Genomic DNA, 23706 nt, shown 5'->3' with positions numbered 1-23706 from the left:
GGAGCAGCGCCCTGTCTATGGCTGGTTTCACCCTTCTGCTCGATGCTGCTCAGATTAGCTCAGGCCCTCTGTGACCCTCGACTAGATTAAATGGGTTTGAGAGTACTTTACGCTTTGCAAAAATCTGAAGCATTAGGGAAGAAGCCTCAGGAAAAGCACCATAAGCCGTTTTATATAAACAAAACCTTCACTGCTTGTTTCCAAGTATCTTACTAAACAATAAAGTAAATCAGAATATCTGGTAATATAAGGGTGTGCGGAGTAAAGTGCTGCTCTTCTTTGTTCTTCCTTTTTGGACATAACGGTATGTAACAGCGAAGGATTTTAAAGCCCTGATAGTATGTGACATTTGCAGGCTACCAAAGGCAGACAAACAAAGGGAAGAAGCTGAACAACAAAAGCGGAGATCAACAGAACCAAACAAGGAAAGTCATGCAGCAAAGTCCAAAATAGACTGCTGCTCTTTCATACCAGGCAGTATGACAATAAGGCTGTGGCACTGGAAAGAGGAGGTCAAGGCTTTAAATGCAGAACAGCAGACACACAACACCATTCATAAAATAATAAATAAACATAGGATGGATCTGATTATGCATGGTCTTGTAGAAATTGTTCACATTATGCAAAGGACACAAAATATTCAAATTATGTATCTTTTACGTGTGTAAAAGCCTACACAAGTGAATAGTACAAGTTACACTTTAACGGCTTCCAACCTTCAACTCAATAAATCCCACAGAAATCTTGACAATGAATCAGCAACAGCACAGCACTGGCAAAATTAGAAAGTTTTATTTCTTTGCAATAAAAAGAAACATCACAAGCTACGTTGGACAACCACAAGATCTGAAAAGGGTCTGTGTAAGTAAGGACAGGAATGGAAACATCTTGCAAAATGAGGAATAATAAAAGTGGATGGAGACAGTAATGTGAGCAACTGTTAAAGACACAGAACAATAGGAGCAACCTGAAATAGGAAATAAAGGTAGAGGGATCAGTGATGCAAATATGCAATGCCAAACAAAGATGATATTTCTTTTTTAACATGCTACTTACACCATGTGGTTTGCAGTGAGAACTGAGAAAAAAAATTTAATTTCTTGTTTTCATGGAGAATGAATTTTTTAATGGGAAGGGCATCTATGGAAACTAACACAGGACCAGAGGGCTCTCACATAATCTAGTGTGGTGGTTCCCAAACTCGATCCTGGGGACCCCCTGGGGCTGCAGCTTTTTTGTTCCAACCAGACGCACCATCATACCTGGTGGCATGGATCGTGGACTATCTTACAGACAGACCTCAGTATGTGCGTCTCGGGAACTGCAGGTCTGACATTGTGGTCAGCAGCACAGGAGCGCCACAGGGGACTGGACTTTCTCTGGTCCTGTTCAGCCAACATACATCGGACTTCTAATACAACTCAGAGTCCTGCCACGTGCAAAAGTTCACTGACGACACTGCTATGGTGGGCTGCATCAGGAGTGGGCAGGAGGAGGAGTATAGGAACCTAATCAAGGACTTTGTTAAACGGTGCGACTCAAACCACCTACACCTGAACACCAGCAAAACCAAGGAGCTGGTGGTGGATTTTAGGACCCCATGATCATCAGAGGTGACTGTGCAGAGGGTGCAGACCTATAAATACCTGGGAGTGCAGCTGAATGATAAACTGGACTGGACTGCCAACACTGATGTTCTGTGCAAGAGAGGACAGAACCGACTATACTTCCTTAGAAGGCTGGCGTCCTTCAACATCTGCAATAAGATGCTGCAGATATTCTATCAGACAGTTGTGGCGAGCGACTTCTTCTACGTGGTGGTGTGCTGGGGAGGCAGCATAAAGAAGAGGGACGCCTCACACCTGGACAAACTGGCGAGGAAGGCAGGCTCTATTGTAGGCACGGAGCTGGACAATTTGACATCCGTGGCAGAGCGACGGGCGCTGAGCAGACTCCTGTCAATCATGGAGAATCCACTGCATCCACTGAACAGGATCATCTCCAGACAGAGGAGCAGCTTCAGTGACAGACTGCTGTCACCATCCTGCTCCACTGACAGACTGAGCAGACCCCACACTATGCGACTCTTCAATTCCACCCGGGGGGTAAACGTTAATATTATACAAGATTATAGACTGGTATACCTGCCTTGCACTCTCCACCTTGCATTTTTTAACTTGCACTGCTTTTTTTTTTTTTAATTGCTCTTTAATTAATATTATTTTTATCAGTATGCGGCTGCTGGAGTATGCGAATTTCCCCTTTGGGATAAATAAAGTATACATCTATCTATCTAATCACCTTTATTTCACACTATTACAATCAAATCTGGCCAAAGACAAAACAAGTGAATGTCAATAACCCGTGTAAAGCTATTATCAGTGGAAAACAACACACAAAGATGCCATTCGCAGCACCAACACAAGAAGCTCATAATAAGCACCACATATGTATTTATCTGTATCTTTATCTTTATATTGATCTGTATCAGCTTACTATGACCTGAACGGCCCATTGCCAAATTTATTCTGTTTGGCTTTGTTGTCTTCAATTACTAGCCTGCAAGCTTGGATGAATTCTAGCAAATCGTAGATCTCTGGACAGTTACATGATTCCATTTGGAACAATCATTTAGAAAATAAAAAAAATAATTTTCATTTGAATGCAGGTGACACCCAATAATACCTCCATTTTAGGCCAAATGATGTTTCTCCAGTGCTGTCCTTAATTAATTGTGTCAGTGAGTTAAAGGAGGTAATCATGCTGATCACAACAATATTTTGTGACTGTAACTCTGCTAGAATCACCATTAGTTTTAAGCCGCTTTTCCACTGCATAGTACGGCACGACACGGTTCAGTTCAGCTCACTTTTGCGGGGCTTTCCACTGGGAACAGTACCTGGTACCTGGTCCTTTTTTTAGTACCACCTCAGCCGAGGTTCCAAGCGTGCCGAACCGTTACCAAAATGTGACGTGTAAACTCTGCTGGTCACTGATTGGCCGGAGAAAATCGTCATTACTGCGTCACTGGCTATTCTTTTCTCTAAAGGTACAGACACGCGGAAGTTTCGAAAGTTCTCCAGCCACTGAGTGTTTGTAAAACCGGGAACAATCACATCCCACCACTCTGAAGCACGGTTAAATGTCCAAACAGATGGTCTGTTGCGGCGACTTTTTTGCAAAATGTGGAAGATCTGTAATATACAGAATCAGCATTTTAATGTTACACTGGCAGTTAAGTTCATTTTATGCTTTGCAACAGTGATAAAAGTTAGCTAGTGATGTGCTTTTTTTAGATGCTTAACCTTGCGGGTCATCGAGCTAAAGTGTTGTCGTTGTCTGCGTGTTGTTGTAAAAGTTCCACGGTGTCACGGCAGTAGAGGCGGCGCAACTATAACGACACGTGAATAATCCCGCCCAATCTAAAGCGGTACTAAACTGCAGTCGAAACGCAAACCGAGCTGAACTGAGCCGAATCAAGGTGAGCTGTACTGAACCGTGTCGTGCCGTACTATGCAGTGGAAAAGCGGCTTTAGTCAATCAGCACACAGTTAGGATAGGATAGGATAGGATAGGATAGGATAGGATAGGATACTTTATTAATCCCAAGGGGAAATTCACAAAATCCAGCAGCAGTATACTGATCCAAAAAACAATATTAAATTAAATAGAAATAAAAATGCATGTAAAAGCAGACAATAACTTTGAGTAATGTTAGCATTTACTCCCCCGGATGGAACTGAAGAGTCGCATAGTGTGGGGGAGGAAGTTTAGGTGCTATCTTTGACGCTAGTGCGTCGTTTAAAATATACTATCCAAAATAGTTTTTCCATCTTAAAAATTTTGAAAGATTAAAATGTTTTCTAAATATGCAAGATACTGAGAAATGAATTCATGCATTTATTTCTAGTAGGATTGACTACTGCAATGTGTTATTCACTGGCTGTTCAGATTGCTCTTTATTCAGCTTCAGTTAATTCAAAATGTTGCTACAAGAATCATTACAAGAACTAGAAAGTACAAACACGTAACTTCAGTCCTCAAGTCCTTACACTGGCTGTCAGGTAAGTGTAAGGCAGATTTCAAATTCCTTTTATTAACTTATTAAGTCTTAAATGGTCAAGGCCCCACTTACTTTATCTGAACTTACAATTATAAACCTGAGTGCACATTGAGATCTCAAGATGCCAGTCTACTTATATTCCATTGATTAATAAAATACTAGTTGGAAGTGGAGCTTTTAGTTACAGGGCGCCAAAACTGTGGAATGATCTGCCTGCTAATATATGAGATGCCCCTTCAGTCCCAACTTTTAAATCCAAGCTGAACAGTCACCACTTTAATCTGGCATATCCCAACTAGAGCTGCTCATTACCTGTGCACACAGCATTTCTGTTTTTTCGTCATTTGTACATAAATATAAGTAATACAATATTTTTAAACCATTACTAACCCTTCTCTATTCTGTTCTTTTTGGTATCTGGATGTGGCACTTAGTGCCACTGCTGTCTTACCAGCCTGCTCTCCTGGATATGGAAATGTCATCTTGGATAAAGGAGTGCTGGAATCATCAGATGGAAAGATTATCTCATCAGACTGGACAGCATGGACAGACTCCATTATACAAAACTCAGGGGCAGGCAGGCGACCAGTAGGCTGAGGTCTCCAGGACTCTGTTGACTTTCTTTGTTAATGTGACCTGGCCATAGTTCTTCAATTAATTAACAGACAGTGTGACCACTGCTGCAGGGTGATGTGGCCGTCCTTCAGAAACCCCCTCTTAAACAGTTTTTCCAATGGGAAACAAACACACTCTTACATCTCCTCCTTGTGGGATCAGCTGCTGTCTTGCTGTGCGAGGGGCTTCGCATATTTAAAAGACCGAGCCGTGGTCATCCTGAGGTCTCACTCTCCTGTCTCTCTTCCCCCAAACTCCCTCTGCTCCGGTTGCTGCTTCCGAGCCGCTGTACACCCTTCAAGAAGAAGGATTTGTGTTCTTTTGACCAGGAGTTGGGGCAGAGGCGTCAAGTTTAACATCTGTTCCTTGTGTGGCTGGATCGGTTCTGAAAGAGACTTGTGTTTGTATCTGCCTGGACAGCAATAAAGTTTCTACTCCTTGGAAATCCTCTCTTTGAGACCCAAGCTTGACAACAGATACGATTGGTTTCCACTTATGTTTAATCAGTACCTGCCTTGTTCTATGTGCGCTTTAACACATCTGCATTTATACTATGTGTGCCAGTTGTGTATTTAGTAATTACTACAAATCTGTTCTTGTATTTTTAACTGGAAGTTGTTCAGAGCGCTTTGTATCTGCACTCAGTGAAGGCCGCTATACAAAAAATAAGTTGTAATTGTAAAAGTTGTAATTGTGAAAGTGCCACCAAAGCATTTTTACATGACAACTTGCACCAGTCACTTATTGGGCTTTCTTGTTAAACCCGAGGGGACTGGGTGGTCTCATGGTATGGAATCCCTGCAGATTTTATTTTTTTCTACAGCCGTCTGGAGTTTGTTTTTTTTTTGTATTATCTGTCCGCCCTGGCCATCAGACCTTACTCTTATTCTATGTTAATTAATGTTGACTTAATTTTCTTACTGTGTCTTTTATTTTTCTTTTCTTCATTATGGAAAGCACTTTGAGCTACATTTTTTGTATGAAAATGTGCTATAAAAATAAATGTTGTTGTTGTTGAAGCCAAAATATTTTTTTTATAACAAAAATTAAAAAAAAACACCCAAAAAACTCCATAAATAATCATCTGCAAAATGTAATTATTTCTGAATTCTTGAACAGAGAAACAAACTCCTTTTAAGGCAAAGGCAAGTTTCTCTGGATTTAGCTAAACTAAAAAAGTTTTAAACACAGCCTTGACAAAGTTGAAAAGGCCAAAGGTTTCCGTTAGACATTAAATATTCCACTGCAAAATTTCTTACTTAATACACCTCCTTTGAAACAGATTTTGCTTTAACTACGGGAAAACGCTGGCGACAACAAGAATGTATTTGTCACAGGCAGGTGGTGCACATTTTTAAACTGGTGCCATCGTCAAACATAACTAAACATTAGTTGGACTGGATACATATTCTGGAAGCAAGCTCTGCTGCTATTTTTAAAATGATGTTCAAAGTATTGTGGAATCTTTACTTTGCAGGACCACAATGGAACCAACTGCTATCAGCTTTATAGTTTAGATCTACAGTACTTTAATAATAACAGCAGCAGCGCTCCATCAGCTAAGCGGGTACACACTGCAACGAGCCTCTCAAATGTACAACATACTACAGTCCTTAGAGTGTAAAGACAATGGGGCATCATGGACGGACCAGTTCTGTGAATGAACACCTTTATAATGAGAGTTTCACCAAAGATTGGCTGGACTTGTTCAAGTTAACTGAAAGGCCACAATCCCTTAACTCTTTCAGGGCAGAAGTCGACTTTTGTCAAAATTCAGGGATAGAGGATGGTAATCAGCTGTAAATGATGACAACGCTCACCTTTCCATTTTAGTTTGACTCTCTTTGCTAGCAGGAAAAAGTTAGGTTTGCTGATGTGATCTCGATTAACTGCGCATGCAGAAGAGTAAAATGGCATCGACATCCAGCGAGAGATCAAGGCGAATGCCATCCATCCATCCATTCTCTTCCGCTTATCCGGGGTCGGGTCGCGGGGGGCAGCAGCTTGAGCAGAGATGCCCAGACTTCCCTCTCCCTGGCCACTTCTTCTACTCTTCCGGGGGAATCCCGAGGCATTCCCAGGCTAGCCGGGAGACACAGTCCCTCCAGCATGTCCTGGGTCTTCCCTGGGGCCTCTTCCCGGCTGTACGTGCCAGGAACACCTCACCAGGGAGGCGTCCAGGAGGCATCCTGATCAGATGCCCAAGCCACCTCATCTGACTCCTCTCGATGAGGAGGAGCAGCGGCTCTACTCTGCTCTTCTCACCCTATCTTTAAGGGAAAGCCCAGACACCCTGTGGAGGAAACTCATTTCAGCCGCTTGTATTCGCGATCTCGTTCTTTCGGTCACTACCCATAACTCATGACCATAGGTGAGGGTAGGAACGTAGATCAACCGATAAATTGAGAGCTTTGCCTTACGGCTCAGCTTCTTTTTCACCACGACAGACCGATGCAGAGCCAGCATCACTGTGGACGGCGCACCAATCCGCCTGTCGATCTCACGCTCCATTCTTCTCTCACTTGTGAACAAGACCCCGAGATACTTGAACTCCTTCACTTGGGGCAGGATCTCGCTCCCAACCATGAGAGGGCACTCCACCCTTTTCCGGCTGAAGACCATGATCTCGGATTTGGAGGTGCTGATTCTCATCCCAGCCGCTTCACACTCAGCTGCAAACCGATTCAGAGAGAGCTGAAGATCACAGCCTGATGAAGCAAACAGGACAACATCATCTGCAAAAAGCAGTGACCCAATCTGGAGTCCACCAAACCGGACCCCCTCAACACCCTGACTACACCTAGAAATTCTGTCCATAAAAGTTATGAACAGAATCGGTGACAAAGGGAAGCCCTGACAGAGTCCAACTCTCACTGGATACGTGTTCGACTTACTGCCGGCAATGCGGACCAGGCTCTGACACCGGTTGTACAGGGACCGAACAGCCCTTATCGGGGGTCCGGTACCCCATACTCCCGAGCACCCCCACAGGATTCCCCGAGGGACACGGTCGAACACCTTTTCCAAGTCCACAAAACACATGTAGACTGGTTGGACAAACTCCTATCACAATCAAGATCAAGGCCAATGCACAAAACAAACTACCACGTGTACGACGTTTTGTGTCTTATTGCAGAACTGGACTTGTCAGACTCTGATTTTAATGCAAGTGATCTGGAGATGAAGATCGAAAATGAGGGACTGCCATCAGCTGAACGGTCCCCAGCAGATCGCGATGCTGAACACGCCTGCATAGCTGATGTGCTTATGGCAATGTTCACCTGGGAGGACCACCACTTACAAGGACAAGAGGTGTAAACCAGATTGCGTCGCAGTGCAAATGCCACCACCATCCACCCGCCGCACGAAGACAGCCAGGTAACTGCACATTCCTGCTACTGGCCACTGATCCGCCAGAAACCGCAAATAGGCAGCAACAGCAGCCACGACACGCAGTGACAGACTTGTTATGTTTGTTTAAGTGTGAAGCCATTGCTTTGTGCGCTTTTTTTTTTTTGGAAACCCCTCAAAGAGTTAAATGAAAGCTTTTTATAATTCTGGTGTGCAGAGACGCACTTCTGAACATGGCAAACCTTGAACCCAATTGGCTACAAAATCTACAGACTATGTTGGATTACAGCCTAAAAGACAAGGGCAGGAAGATGAAGCTTGTGGTCACCAATGCCGGACGTTAGCCTGACGAATTTTGATATCCCCTGTAACATGCAGATGGTTGGCTCAGAAATTTGGTACGAAATTACATGAATGCGAATGGCATTGCAATAGTGCGGAAAATATTTTCTTTGCACGCATCAGGAATCTTAATAGCAAGCGAATTATTGTGGTTGACCACGTGCATGCTTTTATAACACAGGTCTACAAAAAAATATTTTTTGCTTGCTACAGGGAACGTCCGACCAGCTCTTTATTAAGTTTTTTGTACACTGATTTCATATGTGAAATCGGAATGAAGCTAGCACGTCAGGTTTTTGAGATTTGATCGTTGATGTTTTGACACGTTCGAATATCAATATATCAAGACAATATGCGGAGTTTGAAATCTGTCCCACCCAAATTGTTTTGCCGTGTTTATTGTGAAAACAAACCAGAAGACGATACCAGCATGTTATCCACTAGCTCAGCATAACTCTCTGCTCCGTGACTGCCAAGAAAATTCTGGACAACCTGCACAAATGCCCATGCTGCTGATTCAGTTGGCTTCAGTTCCCTTTTGAACTCCTCGTCAAGCATCAGTTCAGGGATTTCTCGAGACCAAACTTATTTCTGAAATGCTGAAACACATCGACGTTTCTGTCCATCGCCTTAACAAAATTTTCAGAGTAAGGGTGAATCTAATGAACAAAATGTTCTGAAATGCAATGTTAAGGAAACAGTAAAACCGACTACCTACTGCAGCGTCAAGTCTAAGTTATGTCATTATGCTTAAGAGTCATACAAGACTTGGTAATCAGTAACAAATGAACCATTTTTAAATAAAATTAATAATGACAAGGTAAACAACTCACATCTGTTAGTAGCATGTGGCATCCCTAGTAGAATTACTGGAATTTATCAAAATGGTTATTCATCTTTACTGTCCAGTCACCCTAGTTGTTCAACACCTGCAACATCAAAACCAAAAAAATGGGAGTGCTAGACGAAAACAGTTTTCAGATTTGCAGTCAGTAAGTAAAATCTGTTAAAGAACAGGTGAAAGAATCCCAGTAGCAAAATGCTTGCTGACCAGTGAATTCAGTCGTCGTTCTTTTCAAACCACACACAATCCATGATTATCGCAGTGACTACAGTTTACTCCAATAGCCTGGCGCTCCCCAGATTTCGTTCCAAAGGTGTTCTGTTCGACTGACTTGAACCAAGAATGTGCGACCAAATAATCGAATCATTGAGTCATCATGGCCCAAAGCTCCTAACGAATGCTTCAAGCACCTTCTTGAATTCATATCACACAGAATTCAAACGATTCTACCCATTAAACCCCACTGGGTCCAGATGGAGTATCGCCATGACTGATGAAGGCCTGTGCGTTGGAGCTGGGGAGACCCCTACAGTGCATCTTCAACCTGAGGCTGGAACAGGGGAGAGTCTCGAGGCTTTGGAAAACATCTTGTATCACCCCAGTCTCAAAGGTATCACGTCCTGGTGAGCTGAATGACTTCCGGCCTGTGGCTGTGATGACACATGTGATGAAGACCATGGAGCGGCTGCTGCTTCACCACCTGAGGCCACAGGTCCGCCACGCCCTCGACCCTCTGCAGTTCACATACCAGGAGAACGTGGGAGCGGAGGAAGCCATCATCTACATGCTACACTGATCCCACTTGGACAGAGGCAGTGGTGCTGTAAGAATTATGTTTCTGGACTTCTCTAGCGCCTTCAACACCATCCAACCTCTGCTCCTTAGGGACAAGCTGACAGAGATGGGAGTAGACTCACACCTGGTGACATGGATCGTGGACTATCTTACAGACAGATCTCAGTATGTGCGTCTCGAGAACTGCGGGTCTGACATTGTGGTCAGCAGCACAGGAGCGCCTGGGATTGTACTTTCTCCTTCCTGTTCAGCCAACATACATTGACTTCCAATACAACTCGGAGTCCTGCTATGTGCAAAAGTTCACTGATGACACTGCTATGGTGGGCTGCATCAGGAGTGGGCAGGAGGAGGAGTATAGGAACCTAATCAAGGACTTTGTTAAATGGTGCGACTCAAACCACTTACACCTGAACACCAGCAAAACCAAGGAGCTGGTGGTGGATTTTAGGAGGACCAGGCCCCTCATGGATCCCATGATCATCAGAGGATACTGTGCAGAGGGTGCAGACCTATAAATATCTGGGAGTACAGCTGGATGATAAACTGGACTGGACTGCCAATACTGATGCTCTGTGTAAGAGAGGACAGAGCCGACTATACTTCATTAGAAGGCTGGCGTCCTTCAACATCTGCAGTAAGATGTTGCAGATGTTCTATCAGACGGTTGTGGTGAGCGCCCTCTTCTACGTGGTGGTGTGCTGGGGAGGCAGCATAAAGAAGAGGGACGCCTCACACCTGGACAAACTGGTGAGGAAGGCAGGCTCTATTGTAGGCACGGAGCTGGACAGTTTGACATCCGTGGCAGAGCGACGGGCGCTGAGCAGACTCCTGTCAATCATGGAGAATCCACTGAACAGGATCATCTCCAGGCAGAGGAGCAGCTTCAGTGACAGACTGCTGTCACCATCCTGCTCCACTGACAGACTGAGGAGACCCCACACTATGCGACTCTTCAATTCCACCCGGGGGGTAAACGTTAAGATTATACAAAGTTATTGTCTGTTATACCTGCATTGTTATCACTCTTTAAATTTTAATATTGTTCTTTATCAGTATGCTGCTGCTGGAGTATGGAAATTTCCCCTTGGGATTAATAAAGTATCTATCTATCTATCAATCAATCATGACTACATACAGTAGGAGAATGTAACAAAATGGCCACTGTGTGCATAACATTTATCGAAGAAAAAATAAAAACAGAAAGAGAAATACCAGTAATTTGCATGAGATTTTAATTAAATTTACTTAGTATGCAGTGCTGCTACTGTTTGTAGGCTATGAGAACCGTACACGTTTACAAATTTAGTTAAACCAACATGCTCTGTACTGGACTGGCACGCCGGCCTGCACTAGTTATGCTGCTTATGATAGGATCCAACAGCAAAAGATGCTAAACTGGCTTTACCAGGTTTAAAAAAAAAGTAAAGAATAAATAAACACACACCATTTACAAAACAGAATATTGAACAACACATGAAACATGTCCAGTATGTATAAATAGGGCTTCCCAAAAACAAACAAGTTACGCCCTCTCTGACTCCGATTCAACCGAGAGGTCCCAAGCCGGTCTCTAACATCTCCCCTTTCTGTACCTGCACCAAACAATGCACAATGAACACTATAACAATTACAACACTCACTGTGGATCGTCCAAAAAAAAAAAATTAAGAGTGCTGTTGGTGCAACACTGTGCCAGTTTGTCTAGTGACAGCTAGTGAAGATGAAGCTATAATGCATAGCGGTTATCAACTCAAAACAACTGGACATAACGTTGTATTCATATGCGGTTAATCCTGCATTTTCTGAACAGTAAATTTAATCTGCACAGTTTTGGGAGACAGGGAGCCAGTGATTAGTTTAGATCTCATTCTTCTTCATCTTTCGGCTGCTCCCGTTAGGGGATGTCGCAGCGGATCATCTTCTTCCATATGTTCCTGTCCTGTTCATCTTGTTCTGTTACACCCATCACCTGCATGTCCTCTCTCACCACATCCACAAACCTTCTCTTAGACCCTTGTTTATTATGTTTCTGCTGCCTGCATATGAATTTCCCCTTGGGATTAATACAGTTTATCTAATCTAATCACTGGGTCCCGGTGTCCCAAAACTGGGGATAAATGCATATGAATACAACATATGTTCAATTCTTTCGAGTTGATAATCGCTATTAGAACATTAGAACACTCTAGACGAGAACAGGCCATTCAGCCCAACAAAGCTCACCACTCCTATCCACTTATTTCTTCCAAAAAAACACCAAGTCGAGTTTTGTAAGTCCCTAAAGTCTTACTGTCTATCGTTCTTTGTGCTAAAGAAAAACCTAATGCAGAATTTACTCTTAACAAATTTCCAACTGTGTCTCTGTGCTCTTTAAAATACAGTCGTATGAAAAAGTCTGGGAACCCCTCTTAATTTTTTGGATTTTTGTTTCTCATTGGCTGAACTTCCTTTTAATATCTGACATGCCTTATGGAGACAGTAGGATTTCAGCAGTGACATTAAGTTTATTGGATTCACAGAGAATATGCAATATGCATCATAACAAAATTAGACAGGTGCATAAATGTGGGCACCGCGACAGAGATATGACATTAATACTCAGTTGATCCTCCTTTTGGCCTCTCGACGCGGTCCTCCTGTAGCCTGTGATGAGTGTCTGGATTCTGGATGGAGGTATTTCTGACCATTCTTCATACAAAATCTCTCCAGTTCAGTTCAATTTGATGGACAGCCTGCTTCAGATCACCCCATAGATTGTCGATGATATTCAAGTCAGGGGACTGTGATGGCCATTCCAGAACATTGCACTTCTCCCTCTGCATGAATGTCTTTGTAGATTTCAAAACTCTGTTTTGGGTCATTGTCTTGTTGGAATATCCAACCCCTGCGTAACTTCAACTTTGTGACTGATGCTTGAACATTATCCTGAAGAATCTGTTGATATTGGGTTGAATTCATCCGACCCTCGACTTTAACAAGGGCCCCAGTCCCTGAACTGGCCACACAGCCCAACAGCATGATGGAACCTCCACCAAATTTGACAGGAGGTAGCAGGTGTTTTTCTTGGAATGCGGTGTTCTTCTCCTGCCATGCAAAGCTCTTTTTGTTCTGACCAAATAACTCCATTTGTGTCTCATTAATCCAAAGCACTTTGTTCCCAAATGAATCTGGCTTGTCTAAATGAGCATTGGCATACAACAAGCGACTCTGTTTGTGGTGTGAGTGCAGAAAGGGCTTCTCTCTCATCACCCTGCCATACAGATGTTCTGAATTGTAGAACGATGTACAAATACACCATCTGCAGCGAGATGTTCTTGCAGGACTTTGGAGGTGATCTGTGGTTGTCTGTCACCATTCTCACAATCCTGCATCTTATATGCTGCTCCTGTATTTTACTTGGCCTTCCAGACCTGTTGGTTTAACATCAACTGTGCCTGTGGCCTTCCATTTCCTGATTCCATTCCTTACAGTTGAAACTGACAGTTTAAACCTCTGAGATGGCTTTTTGTAGCCGTCACCTAAACCATGAGACTCAACAATCTTTGTGTTCAGATCTTTTGAGAGTTGCTTTGAGGATCCCATGTTGTCTGTCACTCTTCAGAGGAGAGTCAAAGGGAAGGAAGCACTACTTGCGATTGACCACCTTAAATACCTTTGACCACTCATGATTGGACACTCCTGTCTATGAAGTTCAAGGCTTAACGAGCTCATCTAACCAAGTAATCAGCATTGAGCAGTGACAGGCATTCAGATCAGCACAATGACAAGGGGACACACATTTGTGCACAGCCAGTTTTTCACATTTGATTTAATTTCATACAACTAAATACTGCGTCACTAAAAATCTTTGTTCGGAAAACACCGCAGTACTCAGATGTTCCTAGAAAATGAAAGACATACCACGGTTATCTCTTTTGTCGAAAGGAGAGTCAATTATTATGCAGGCTGAGAGGGGTTCACAAACTTTTCATATGACTGTAACAGTCTCAATCCACTGGACTAATTCCCTTCATAATTTTAAACACTTCAATCATATCACATCTTAATCGTCTTTTGCTTAAACTGCAAACGCTCAGCTCTTTTATTCTATCCTCATAACTCATCCCCTGTAGCCCTAAATCAGCCTAGTCGCTCTCCTCTGGACCTTCTCTTGTGCTGTTATGTCCTTTTTGTAGCCTGGAGACCAAAACTGCACCCCGTACTCCAGATGAGGCCTCACCAGTGTGTTATAAAGGTTGAGCAGAGCCTCCTGTGTTTTGTACTCCACACATCAAGGCGCTATATAACCTGACATTCTGTTAGTCTTCTTAATGGCTTCTGAACACTGTCGGGAAGTCGACAGCTTAGAGTCCACTACGACTCCTAAGTCCTTCTCATAAGATGGACTCTTGATTTTCCGACCACACATTGTGTATTCAAACGTCACATTTTTACGTACTATGTGTAATACGTTACTTTTGCTGACATTAAGCTGTTAAAACTTTCCTCATAACTCATCCCCTGCAGCCCCAAACTGCACCCAGGACTCCAGATGAGGCCTCACCAGTGTGTTATAAAGCTTCAGCAGAACATCCTGTGACTTGTACTCCACACGTCAAGGCGCTATATAACCTGACATCCTGTTAGCCTTCTTAATGGCTTCTGAACACTGTCGGGAAGTCGATAGCTTAGAGTCCACTAGGTTCGATAACTCCATCTTCACTAGCTGTTACTAGACAACCGGATCAAGTGCTTGCACGATGTTGTACCAACAGCACTGTAGGATGGATCATTGTGCAAAATAACACAAAGATGCCTCCCCACATATCACTACTTACGTGTTTATCGACACCCGGATATAATCCTGTCATTTTTCAGGATGCTGCCTGCTTCAGAGAGAGCCTGAGATTTGTCTCTTCCACCTCCTTTGCAGCAAAATTGAGTGAACCCAACATGTGCGCTCACGACGCTGACAACTCCTGCTCTTCAGGACTGTGATCGACAGGATCAAAAGTACTAAAGTCACAGCAGACATTCTGGAAACACAACAATCACCTCCTCACAACCTACAAAATTTAAAGAATGTCAATTATGTTTTTTTTCCCTGCAAATCACTTATTTCAAAACACTGGGAAAATGTTTGAAAAAACATGTAAAAATGTAAAAAAAAAAACTTAAAAGCGCTTGAAAAGAGCCCCAAAGAAAGCCTGAGAAACACTTGAAAAAAATGATTTAAAAAAATAGCAGAAATGTACAATGCTTAAGAGCGAATGGGCCCCAGTTCTAAACTCTACTGCCCACTACCTCAGATGCTGCTCCTGTGGTTTCTGTGACCACCCATTCACCTACTGCATACTCACATACTGCTTGCTGTTCTTATGGACTGGCTGTTTAGGTTTAGGGATTCCTTCTCAGAGTACAACTAGATGGGGCCCGAACAATGGTTTCAAAACCAGGGGCCCTTTTCCCTCCTAAATCTGTTTCGGAATGGGATGGTTAAACTTAAAAAAATAAATAATTTGAGAAATGGCAATGCATGGGGTAAATGTGTCACAGGAAATACCACTAAATGAGAAGTACAATATTTGTGATTATCAAAAGGGAAGTATATACAGTGAACACCATAGCTGCAGACACTCCAAAACCATTTTTACTGTCCCTAAAACATAAATGTGCTATAATCAGCTAGCTCATCTTATTGGGATTCAACCAATACATGCATTTCAAAGGCTGCCAACAGTCAGTACTTATTTGGTTTGCTTTGAGCACATGACATAATGAGAGGTGTCGTTTATAAAATGCCTTTTATGCCTGTGCAGGGCAGATCATGAAAAGATAAGATCGCGACTAACTGTTGCGTTTATAACCCTGAAGAAGTAGCCTTGTTATTTGGCAGCAGATATAAATTCACGTATACATAAAAGCACGTATGATTATTAACACCTATAAAGACACGGGACACCCCTCTAAGTCGGCTGCTCACGTTAACTTCTATCGTCTGCAAATGTGCTGGTGTTAAACGGACAGTGCGTTGCATAAACATTGCACCACTGGCTGCCTGAACAATAGGGGGCAAAGCTTGGTTAAATTGCGAGCTATCGATACAACTTTATGATGTCCAAAAACAGTGACAAATAATGGAGGAAAGCGTGCTTTCTTCCGGAAACTTCACTTTTGGGATCACTCGAGTTACTCCGGAATGTCCGAATCCACGGAAGCGCCCGATCAACAATGCAGACACAGACTGGCCGAGGACTTTACCGAACAACAAATAAAACGCTGATAAATGACAAGGGAACTTACCTGCTTGCTCTTTCAGCGCTAGAACAGATATGATATAGTGAGCGATATCAAACAGCGGGTACATGTTAATCTGCGAGAAACGCAAAGAAAGCTCGTCCAGGTGCATCGCCGAAAGCAGCTCCATCCTCAGCCGGCTCTGGATCCAGGTAGTAGGATTAAATGTCAAAGTACCACTTCACACCAGCTGGGCCAAGCCAAATTACAGCAAGCCGCAAAAGTATCAAGTGGCAGCCAGCCGGACAGCTGCGGGTCTCACTGACAAGCCCTTACAAATGTGCTGGTGACGTGACGCTCGTCCCCCTCCGTCCTCCAAGTAAGTTTGTCCTTTCGCAGTTTCCGTAGTTGTTCGCTCGGCGGGATCGTGCGCCTTATGTTCTGGTGGAAGGTACGTGCACGAGCTTACTTATCACTTCTGTTCCACGTCTTGTTAATGCCCTGCGAAAAATGACCTGTGAGATTGTCTTCCTTTCACAGACAAGTTCTGAAATACTGGAAACTTTTAGTTGCACACCAAAGAGTATCCCTATCAGGATCTGAAAACATTTATTCATTTTAGAAATATATCTCTGTTTTCTGTGATTGGCTGGAGAGGAACATTTGGCCTTTTTCTCATCTGTCGGATGAATATGGTTATCTCTTACCCTTAGTGAATTTTGTATAAAAATTAATTTCCCTTGCCACTGTAAGCAACGTGATAAGCTTATTAGGAGATCCAACTTTATGATGATTTAAAACACAATGACTTAGATAAATCCCATCGTCTTCCACCTTTTTATAAATAAGATTTTGCCAAATAAAATAATGTGTGATCTGTATACAAAGCAATTATATCCTATGCAGTGTCGCCACTGGGGTCCTAAACAGTTCTTCTTGGGCTCCCCAAACTCCCCAACCCACTCCTCCCTGAATCGACTGCATTAGTATTTCATATAACACAGTGGATTTGAACAATTACTATATATAATAACTAATAATAATAACTAAATAATAAATAAATAAAAAGCACACATCACAAATGTAAGTATAACCATTTGATTTCTTTAATTTATAAATGAACTAATTAGTAATAATAATAATAATAATAGTACAGGGCATCATTGTGCTGTTAGTCTTTATCTATACATCATCATTTTATATATACAGCGGTGTGAAAAACTATTTGCCCCCTTCCTGATTTGTTATTCTTTTGCATGTTTGTCACAGAGAATGTTTCTGATCATCAAACACATTTAACCATTAGTCAAATATAACACAAGTAAACACAAAATGCAGTTTTTAAATGATGGTTTTTATTATATAGGGAGAAAAAATCCAAACCTACATGGCCCTGTGTGAAAAAGTAATTGCCCCTGAACCTAATAACTGGTTGGGCCACCCTTAGCAGCAATAACTGCAATCAAGCGTTTGCGATAACTTGCAATGAGTCTTTACAGCGCTCTGGAGGAATTTTGGCCCACTCATCTTTGCAGAATTGTTGTAATTCAGCTTTATTTGAGGGTTTTCTAGCATGAACCGCCTTTTTAAGGTCATGCCATAGCATCTCAATTGGATTCAGGTCAGGACTTTGACTAGGCCACTCCAAAGTCTTCATTTTGTTTTTCTTCAGCCATTCAGAGGTGGATTTGCTGGTGTGTTTTGGGTCATTGTCCTGTTGCAGCACCCAAGATCGCTTCAGCTTGAGTTGACGAACAGATGGCCGGACATTCTCCTTCAGGATTTTTTGGTAGACAGTAGAATTCATGGTTCCATCTATCACAGCAAGCCTTCCAGGTCCTGAAGCAGCAAAACAACCCCAGACCATCACACTACCACCACCATATTTTACTGTTGGTATGATGTTCTTTTTCTGAAATGCTGTGTTCCTTTTATGCCAGATGTAACGGGACATTTGCCTTCCAAAAAGTTCAACTTTTGTCTCATCAGTCCACAAGGTATTTTCCCCAAAGTCTTGGCAATCATTGAGATGTTTCTTAGCAAAATTGAGATGAGCCCTAATGTTCTTTTTGCTTAACAGTGGTTTGCGTCTTGGAAATCTGCCATGCAGGCCGTTTTTGCCCAGTCTCTTTCTTATGGTGGAGTCGTGAACACTGACCATAATTGAGACAAGTGAGGCCTGCAGTTCTTTAGACGTTGTCCTGGGGTCTTTTGTGACCTCTCGGATGAGTCGTCTCTGCGCTCTTGGGGTAATTTTGGTCAGTCGGCCGGCCACTCCTGGGAAGGTTCACCACTGTTCCATGTTTTTGCCATTTGTGGATAATGGCTCTCACTGTGGTTCGCTGGAGTCCCAAAGCTTTAGAAATGGCTTTATAACCTTTACCAGACTGATAGATCTCAATGACTTCTGTTCTCATTTGTTCCTGAATTTCTTTGGATCTTGGCATGATGTCTAGCTTTTGAGGTGCTTTTGGTCTACTTCTCTGTGTCAGGCAGCTCCTATTGAAGTGATTTCTTGATTGAAACAGGTGTGGCAGTAATCAGGTCTGGGGGTGGCTACGGAAATTGAACTCAGGTGTGATACACCACAGGTAGGTGATTTTTTAACAAGGGGGCAGTTACGTTTTCACACAGGGCCATGTAGGTTTGGATTTTTTTTCTCCCTAAATAAAAACTGCATTTTGTGTTTACTTGTGTTATATTTGACTAATGGTTAAATGTGTTTGATGATCAGAAACATTTTGTGTGACAAACATGCAAAAGAATAAGAAATCAGGAAGGGGGCAAATAGTTTTTCACACCACTGTATATATATATATGTATATGTATATAGTTATATAGGGGCTAGGTGCAGGTGTGACAATGATGAATAATGATTTGGGGCGTTTACTGGGTCATCTTGTTTAATGCAATAGCTAGATAAACAAAAACAACACCCGCCATGCTGTTAAACTGCCCTGGATTTGGACTAAGATAAAGAACAGAAAAGATAGCAGAGCTCTTTCTGGCAGTCATGTAGAAGAGGCCTGTCTAATGACACATTCCTCTGGAAAATGATACCTCCTTCTAGGAATCTGGTGGGTTTATTCTTGTGGGACTGGAAGGGACAGAGTTTGGTGCCCTCACTGGGCGTTTTCTCAGTGCTGCAGGAGGAGAAGGAGAACTCAGTGTTAGCGGTGACACTACCTGTTGGTATGGCGGGTCATTATATACCTTGACAGAGTCCATGAGCAGATCCACAGACATGCATGTGTGACCTATTGACCTGAAATTTGGCACACATACTATGTGATGTCTACTTTCCACTTTCTGGGTGAGGATTGACCTCCAAAGTTATTCCTCTTTTTATTTATATTTCCTTTTATTATCGAATCAACTCTTGGCAGCAGCCAGCAGGGCGGCCGTGAGCTGCATGTGTATGGGTGCCGTTCTCATTCCCTACCACCTTCGCCGTCACTTCCCCTGCCTCTTCATATCTCAAAGCATTCTTGAGGCAGATTGAAGACTTAAGTGCCAGCTTAAGTGAAAAATTAAAGAAAACATACTAAGTAATTGCAACACAAACACTGACAATCAGTTTTAACACGAAAAGATGGCGATGAAAGAAGAGAAGAAGCGGACTACTAAAGTAGAGAAAAGAAGAGCTGCTCAGGAAGCAGCAAGCCCATCAACCTCTGAGCAAACGAATGGTAAACAGAGACAGAGAAAGAAGGTGAAACCTAGGAATGTTCAAGTCAAGTGTATTCACTACACGTTATTGTGCAGTGCACCGTTACTGATATATATATATATATATATATATATATATACTGTGGTGGGCTGGCGCCCTGTCCAGGGTTTGTTCCTGCCTTGCGCCCTGTGTTGGCTGGGATTGGCTTCAGCAGACCCCCATGATCCTGTAGTTAGGATATAGTGGGTTGGATAATGGATGGATGGATATATACAAAGAATCTAGCCCAGAGAATTACTTCTGACATGTGATACAACAACCACTATTATTTTAAAACTACTACTACTATTAATAATAATAACAACAACAATATAAAATACAACTACTACTTTTAATATTACTGCAACAACGTTTATTTATATAGCACATTTTTATACATGCAATGTAGCTCACAGTGCTATACAAGACAACAAAAAAGCTAGTTATATGAAATGAAAAACAATAAATAGTAGGCAAAAATATTAATGAATAAGTAACAAAGGAAAAAGGTAAGGTCAGATGGCCAGCAGGACAGAAAAAAACAATAATAATTATAAAATAAAACACAACTGCTTCTACTACTACTACTACTAATAATAATAATAATAATATTGACATACAACTGCTACTAATAATACTACTACTTCTACGACTAATAATAATAATATTAAATACAACTCTTATGACTACAACTTATAACAATAGTGTAACATACAATTGCTAAGACTACTACTAATAATAATCATTATAATAATAATTAATCACCTTAAATAGTGCTTTTCTCACTACTCAAAGCTCTTTATATAGAGAGTGCAGAGTCACTTCAACTACCACCAATGTGTAGCACCCACCTGGATGATGTGACAGCAGCCATTATTGCGCCTGGATGCTCACTACACATTAGTGGTGAAGTGGTGAGACAGAGAGAATTAGAGATAGGGGATGATTAAGAGGGCAGAATGACCAACCATGGTGGGCAATCTAGCCTGATCATCGGGATACACCCTACTCTTTACGAAGGATGTCCAGGGATCTTTAAGGATAACAGAAAGTCAGGACCTCTGTTTTCCAGTATGTCCCAACTGAAGGGATGTCCCCGTCACTGCACTGGGGCATTGGGATCCACATACAGAGCACAGGATAAGCACCCCCTGCTGGCCTCACTGGCACCTCATTGCTTGGTTTATGTAAGATTACGTCAGTTTTTTCCCCTCGATCTCTAATTACTCCTCGTGCACATACACATTCCATGTATTATTTGCAAAAATGAGACAATGTTATCTATTGATGGCTTGTTAATGCAGCGTTTATGAATTTATTTCCAAATGGATATCTTTGGTTTATGTGCAAGCTTTATTTTTATTTAATATAACACCTGCTACTATAGCCATAAATTTAAAAGTATTATTTATATTTTTTGCATTGTGAAAATCTTTGCCGCATTGATTTTTTCACCTGTCACAACGGACTATTTGTACTTTTTAAAATGATGACCTCCCTCAAAAAATAATATGTTAACATTTTTTTGATCATTTTAAAAGTTAAAAATTTTACAGATAAATTATTATTACTTCTAGAAGTGATTTAATTAAATGTTGACTCTCATTCATAAACAAATTTCAAAGAGGGTAAGCTGCTTCTTCTTCTTCTTCTTCTGAAAGATTAGAAGGTACAGTAAAAGGACATTTTTTGTGTGTGTTATATCTCATCTTTTCTCAACAGAATCCTAACTATCTTTAATTACGTGTCTGTTATGATCCAAGTTTATTTCCTCCATTCCCTCTGTCTCTTTGAATCAGAAAGTTGCAGTTCATACCTCCATTTCTTCTCAGTTTCTGCCCGTTATTCGTTTCTAATGAGCGTTGTGTTACATTTTCAGCTAATGTTTCTTTTTCCCTTCCTGTGTTCTCGACTTTCTGCTGTCCTGTGTCAGATGCCTCAGAATTATTGCATAGTTTCCTTTAGTGAATGTGTAAAATCTAGACATTAGAGCATTAGAAAAATGTAGATGAGAACAGGCCATGCAGCCCAACAAGGCTCGCCAGCCGTCTGCACTTAAATCCCCAAAATAACATGAAGTCAAGTTGTGAAGGTCCCTAAAGTCCGACTGTCCACCACACTGCTTGGTCGCTTATTTCATGTGTCTGTGGTTCTCTATGTGAAGAAAAACTTCCTAATGTTTGTGTGAAATTTACCCTTCAGAAGTTTCCAACTGTGTCCTCCTTATTGTTCTCATTTTAAAGTCACCTTCTCGATCCAATGGACTAATTCCCTTCATAATTTTAAACACTTCAGTCAGGTCTCCTCTTAACCTCCTGTAAAGGCTCAGCTCTTTTAATCTTTCCTCATAACTCACCCCCTGTAGCCTTGAATCAGCCTAGTCGCTTTTTTCTGGACTTTCTCTAGTGCTGTTATGTCCTTTTTTTTTATAGCCTGGAGACCAAAACTGCACACAGGACTCCAGATGAGGCCTCACCAGTGCGTTATAAAGCTTGTTGGACTTGTACTCCACACGTCAGGGCTCTATATAACCCGAGTGGCCATTATGGATATCAGGTGAATGTGGCACTCTGATGGTAATTTATAGGGTGACCAGATTATCAAAGTCCCAGACTGGGTATAAATGATGCATCGTGACATCACTACTTGCAGAAGAAGACTTCTGGTGTTTCATTGATTAACTTGTACTGGGGATTTGTTTGCCGTCACTAGCAGCTATTGGAGGTGAAAAAGTGGAAAATATGTAAAGTTGCTCCACTTTCTTCCCACTGTCCAGAAGACATGCATGTCAAGTGAACTGTAGTGTGTGTTTGGTAAGAGTGTGTGTGTGATCGCCCTGCAATGGGCTGGTGCTGTGTCCAGGGTTTGTTCCTGCCTTGCGCCCTGTGCTAGTCGACATAAGCTGGGATAGGCTCCAGGAAACCCCACCCCATACGATCCTGTTCACAACAAAGTGGGTTAGAATATGACTGACTGACTGGCTACATTTTTTAGTGGGTAAGGTAAGAGTAATGAGGCTCGTGTTGTTCTGTTCGGTTTAGAGCTCGATTTTGTACCCTTGGCTTGTAACACTTGTTCCTAAGCTGTCCCCAGACTGATCTTCATTGATTATATCAGTGCTGGTTGAAGACCATTTGAATGGGGCGAACCTCATTGTCCATAGCGAGTAGTCGGTATTATGAGACTCTAATGACCTTCTGTCCACCTCATTGTCTGAAGTGCATGCCCCTTCAGTACCGCTCCCTTTGTGTATATTGTGACCTGCAGGGCGGTGTGCACCAGCTCCCCAAACTGACACAGACAGATGCAGACACAAGTTTAGCACAACACATAGGCTTTTATTTTGCCATGAGAAACTCTTCCCAATTGTTTCCCACACAATACGCACAGTATAAAGCACCAATACAGCACACAAAAATGCTTTTCTCTTCTCCTTCTTCTCTGTTTCTGCCTCCACTCCTCCTCTTCCAGCAAGCTTCATCCATCTTCCTCTCAACTCTGGCTTCCGGAGCAGTGGCACGCAGCACCTTTTAAGTAATCTCTGGAATTACTTCTGGTGTCTTGAAGGCTTGGCCCGGGAGCACTTTCAGGTAACGCTGGAGCCCCACAAAGTAGGGCTCCCGAGTCCCCACAGCACCCCCTGGTGGTACCCATGGCACCCAACAGGGCTGAGTCAAAGAATTCCAATTCCCATGATGCCCTGTGGGAAACCGTGGTGCTTGTGGGGGCTGCCATCTACCAGTCCAGGGAAGATAATGCCCTGAGCAC

The 23706-nt window shown here is 42.3% G+C and overlaps 1 protein-coding gene across 1 annotated transcript in view; it reads right to left on the bottom strand.

Annotated features, from left to right (window-relative positions):
* The window catches only part of tmem38b (transmembrane protein 38B), a 58310-nt gene extending 41691 nt beyond the window's left edge, over positions 1-16619 (bottom strand). The window contains exon 1 of the mRNA XM_039759715.1: positions 16296-16619. Coding sequence (XP_039615649.1) covers positions 16296-16419 — 124 coding nt within the window. The 5' untranslated portion in view covers positions 16420-16619. The remainder of the gene's footprint in view (positions 1-16295) is intronic.
* Positions 16620-23706: the final 7087 nt, after the last annotated feature.

This window comes from Polypterus senegalus, chromosome 7, assembly GCF_016835505.1.
Source record: "Polypterus senegalus isolate Bchr_013 chromosome 7, ASM1683550v1, whole genome shotgun sequence".
In the NCBI taxonomy this organism is placed as follows: Eukaryota; Metazoa; Chordata; class Cladistia; order Polypteriformes; family Polypteridae; genus Polypterus; species Polypterus senegalus.
Note: the sequence above shows the minus strand (reverse complement) of the source record. Positions and strands in the feature narration are given on the sequence as shown.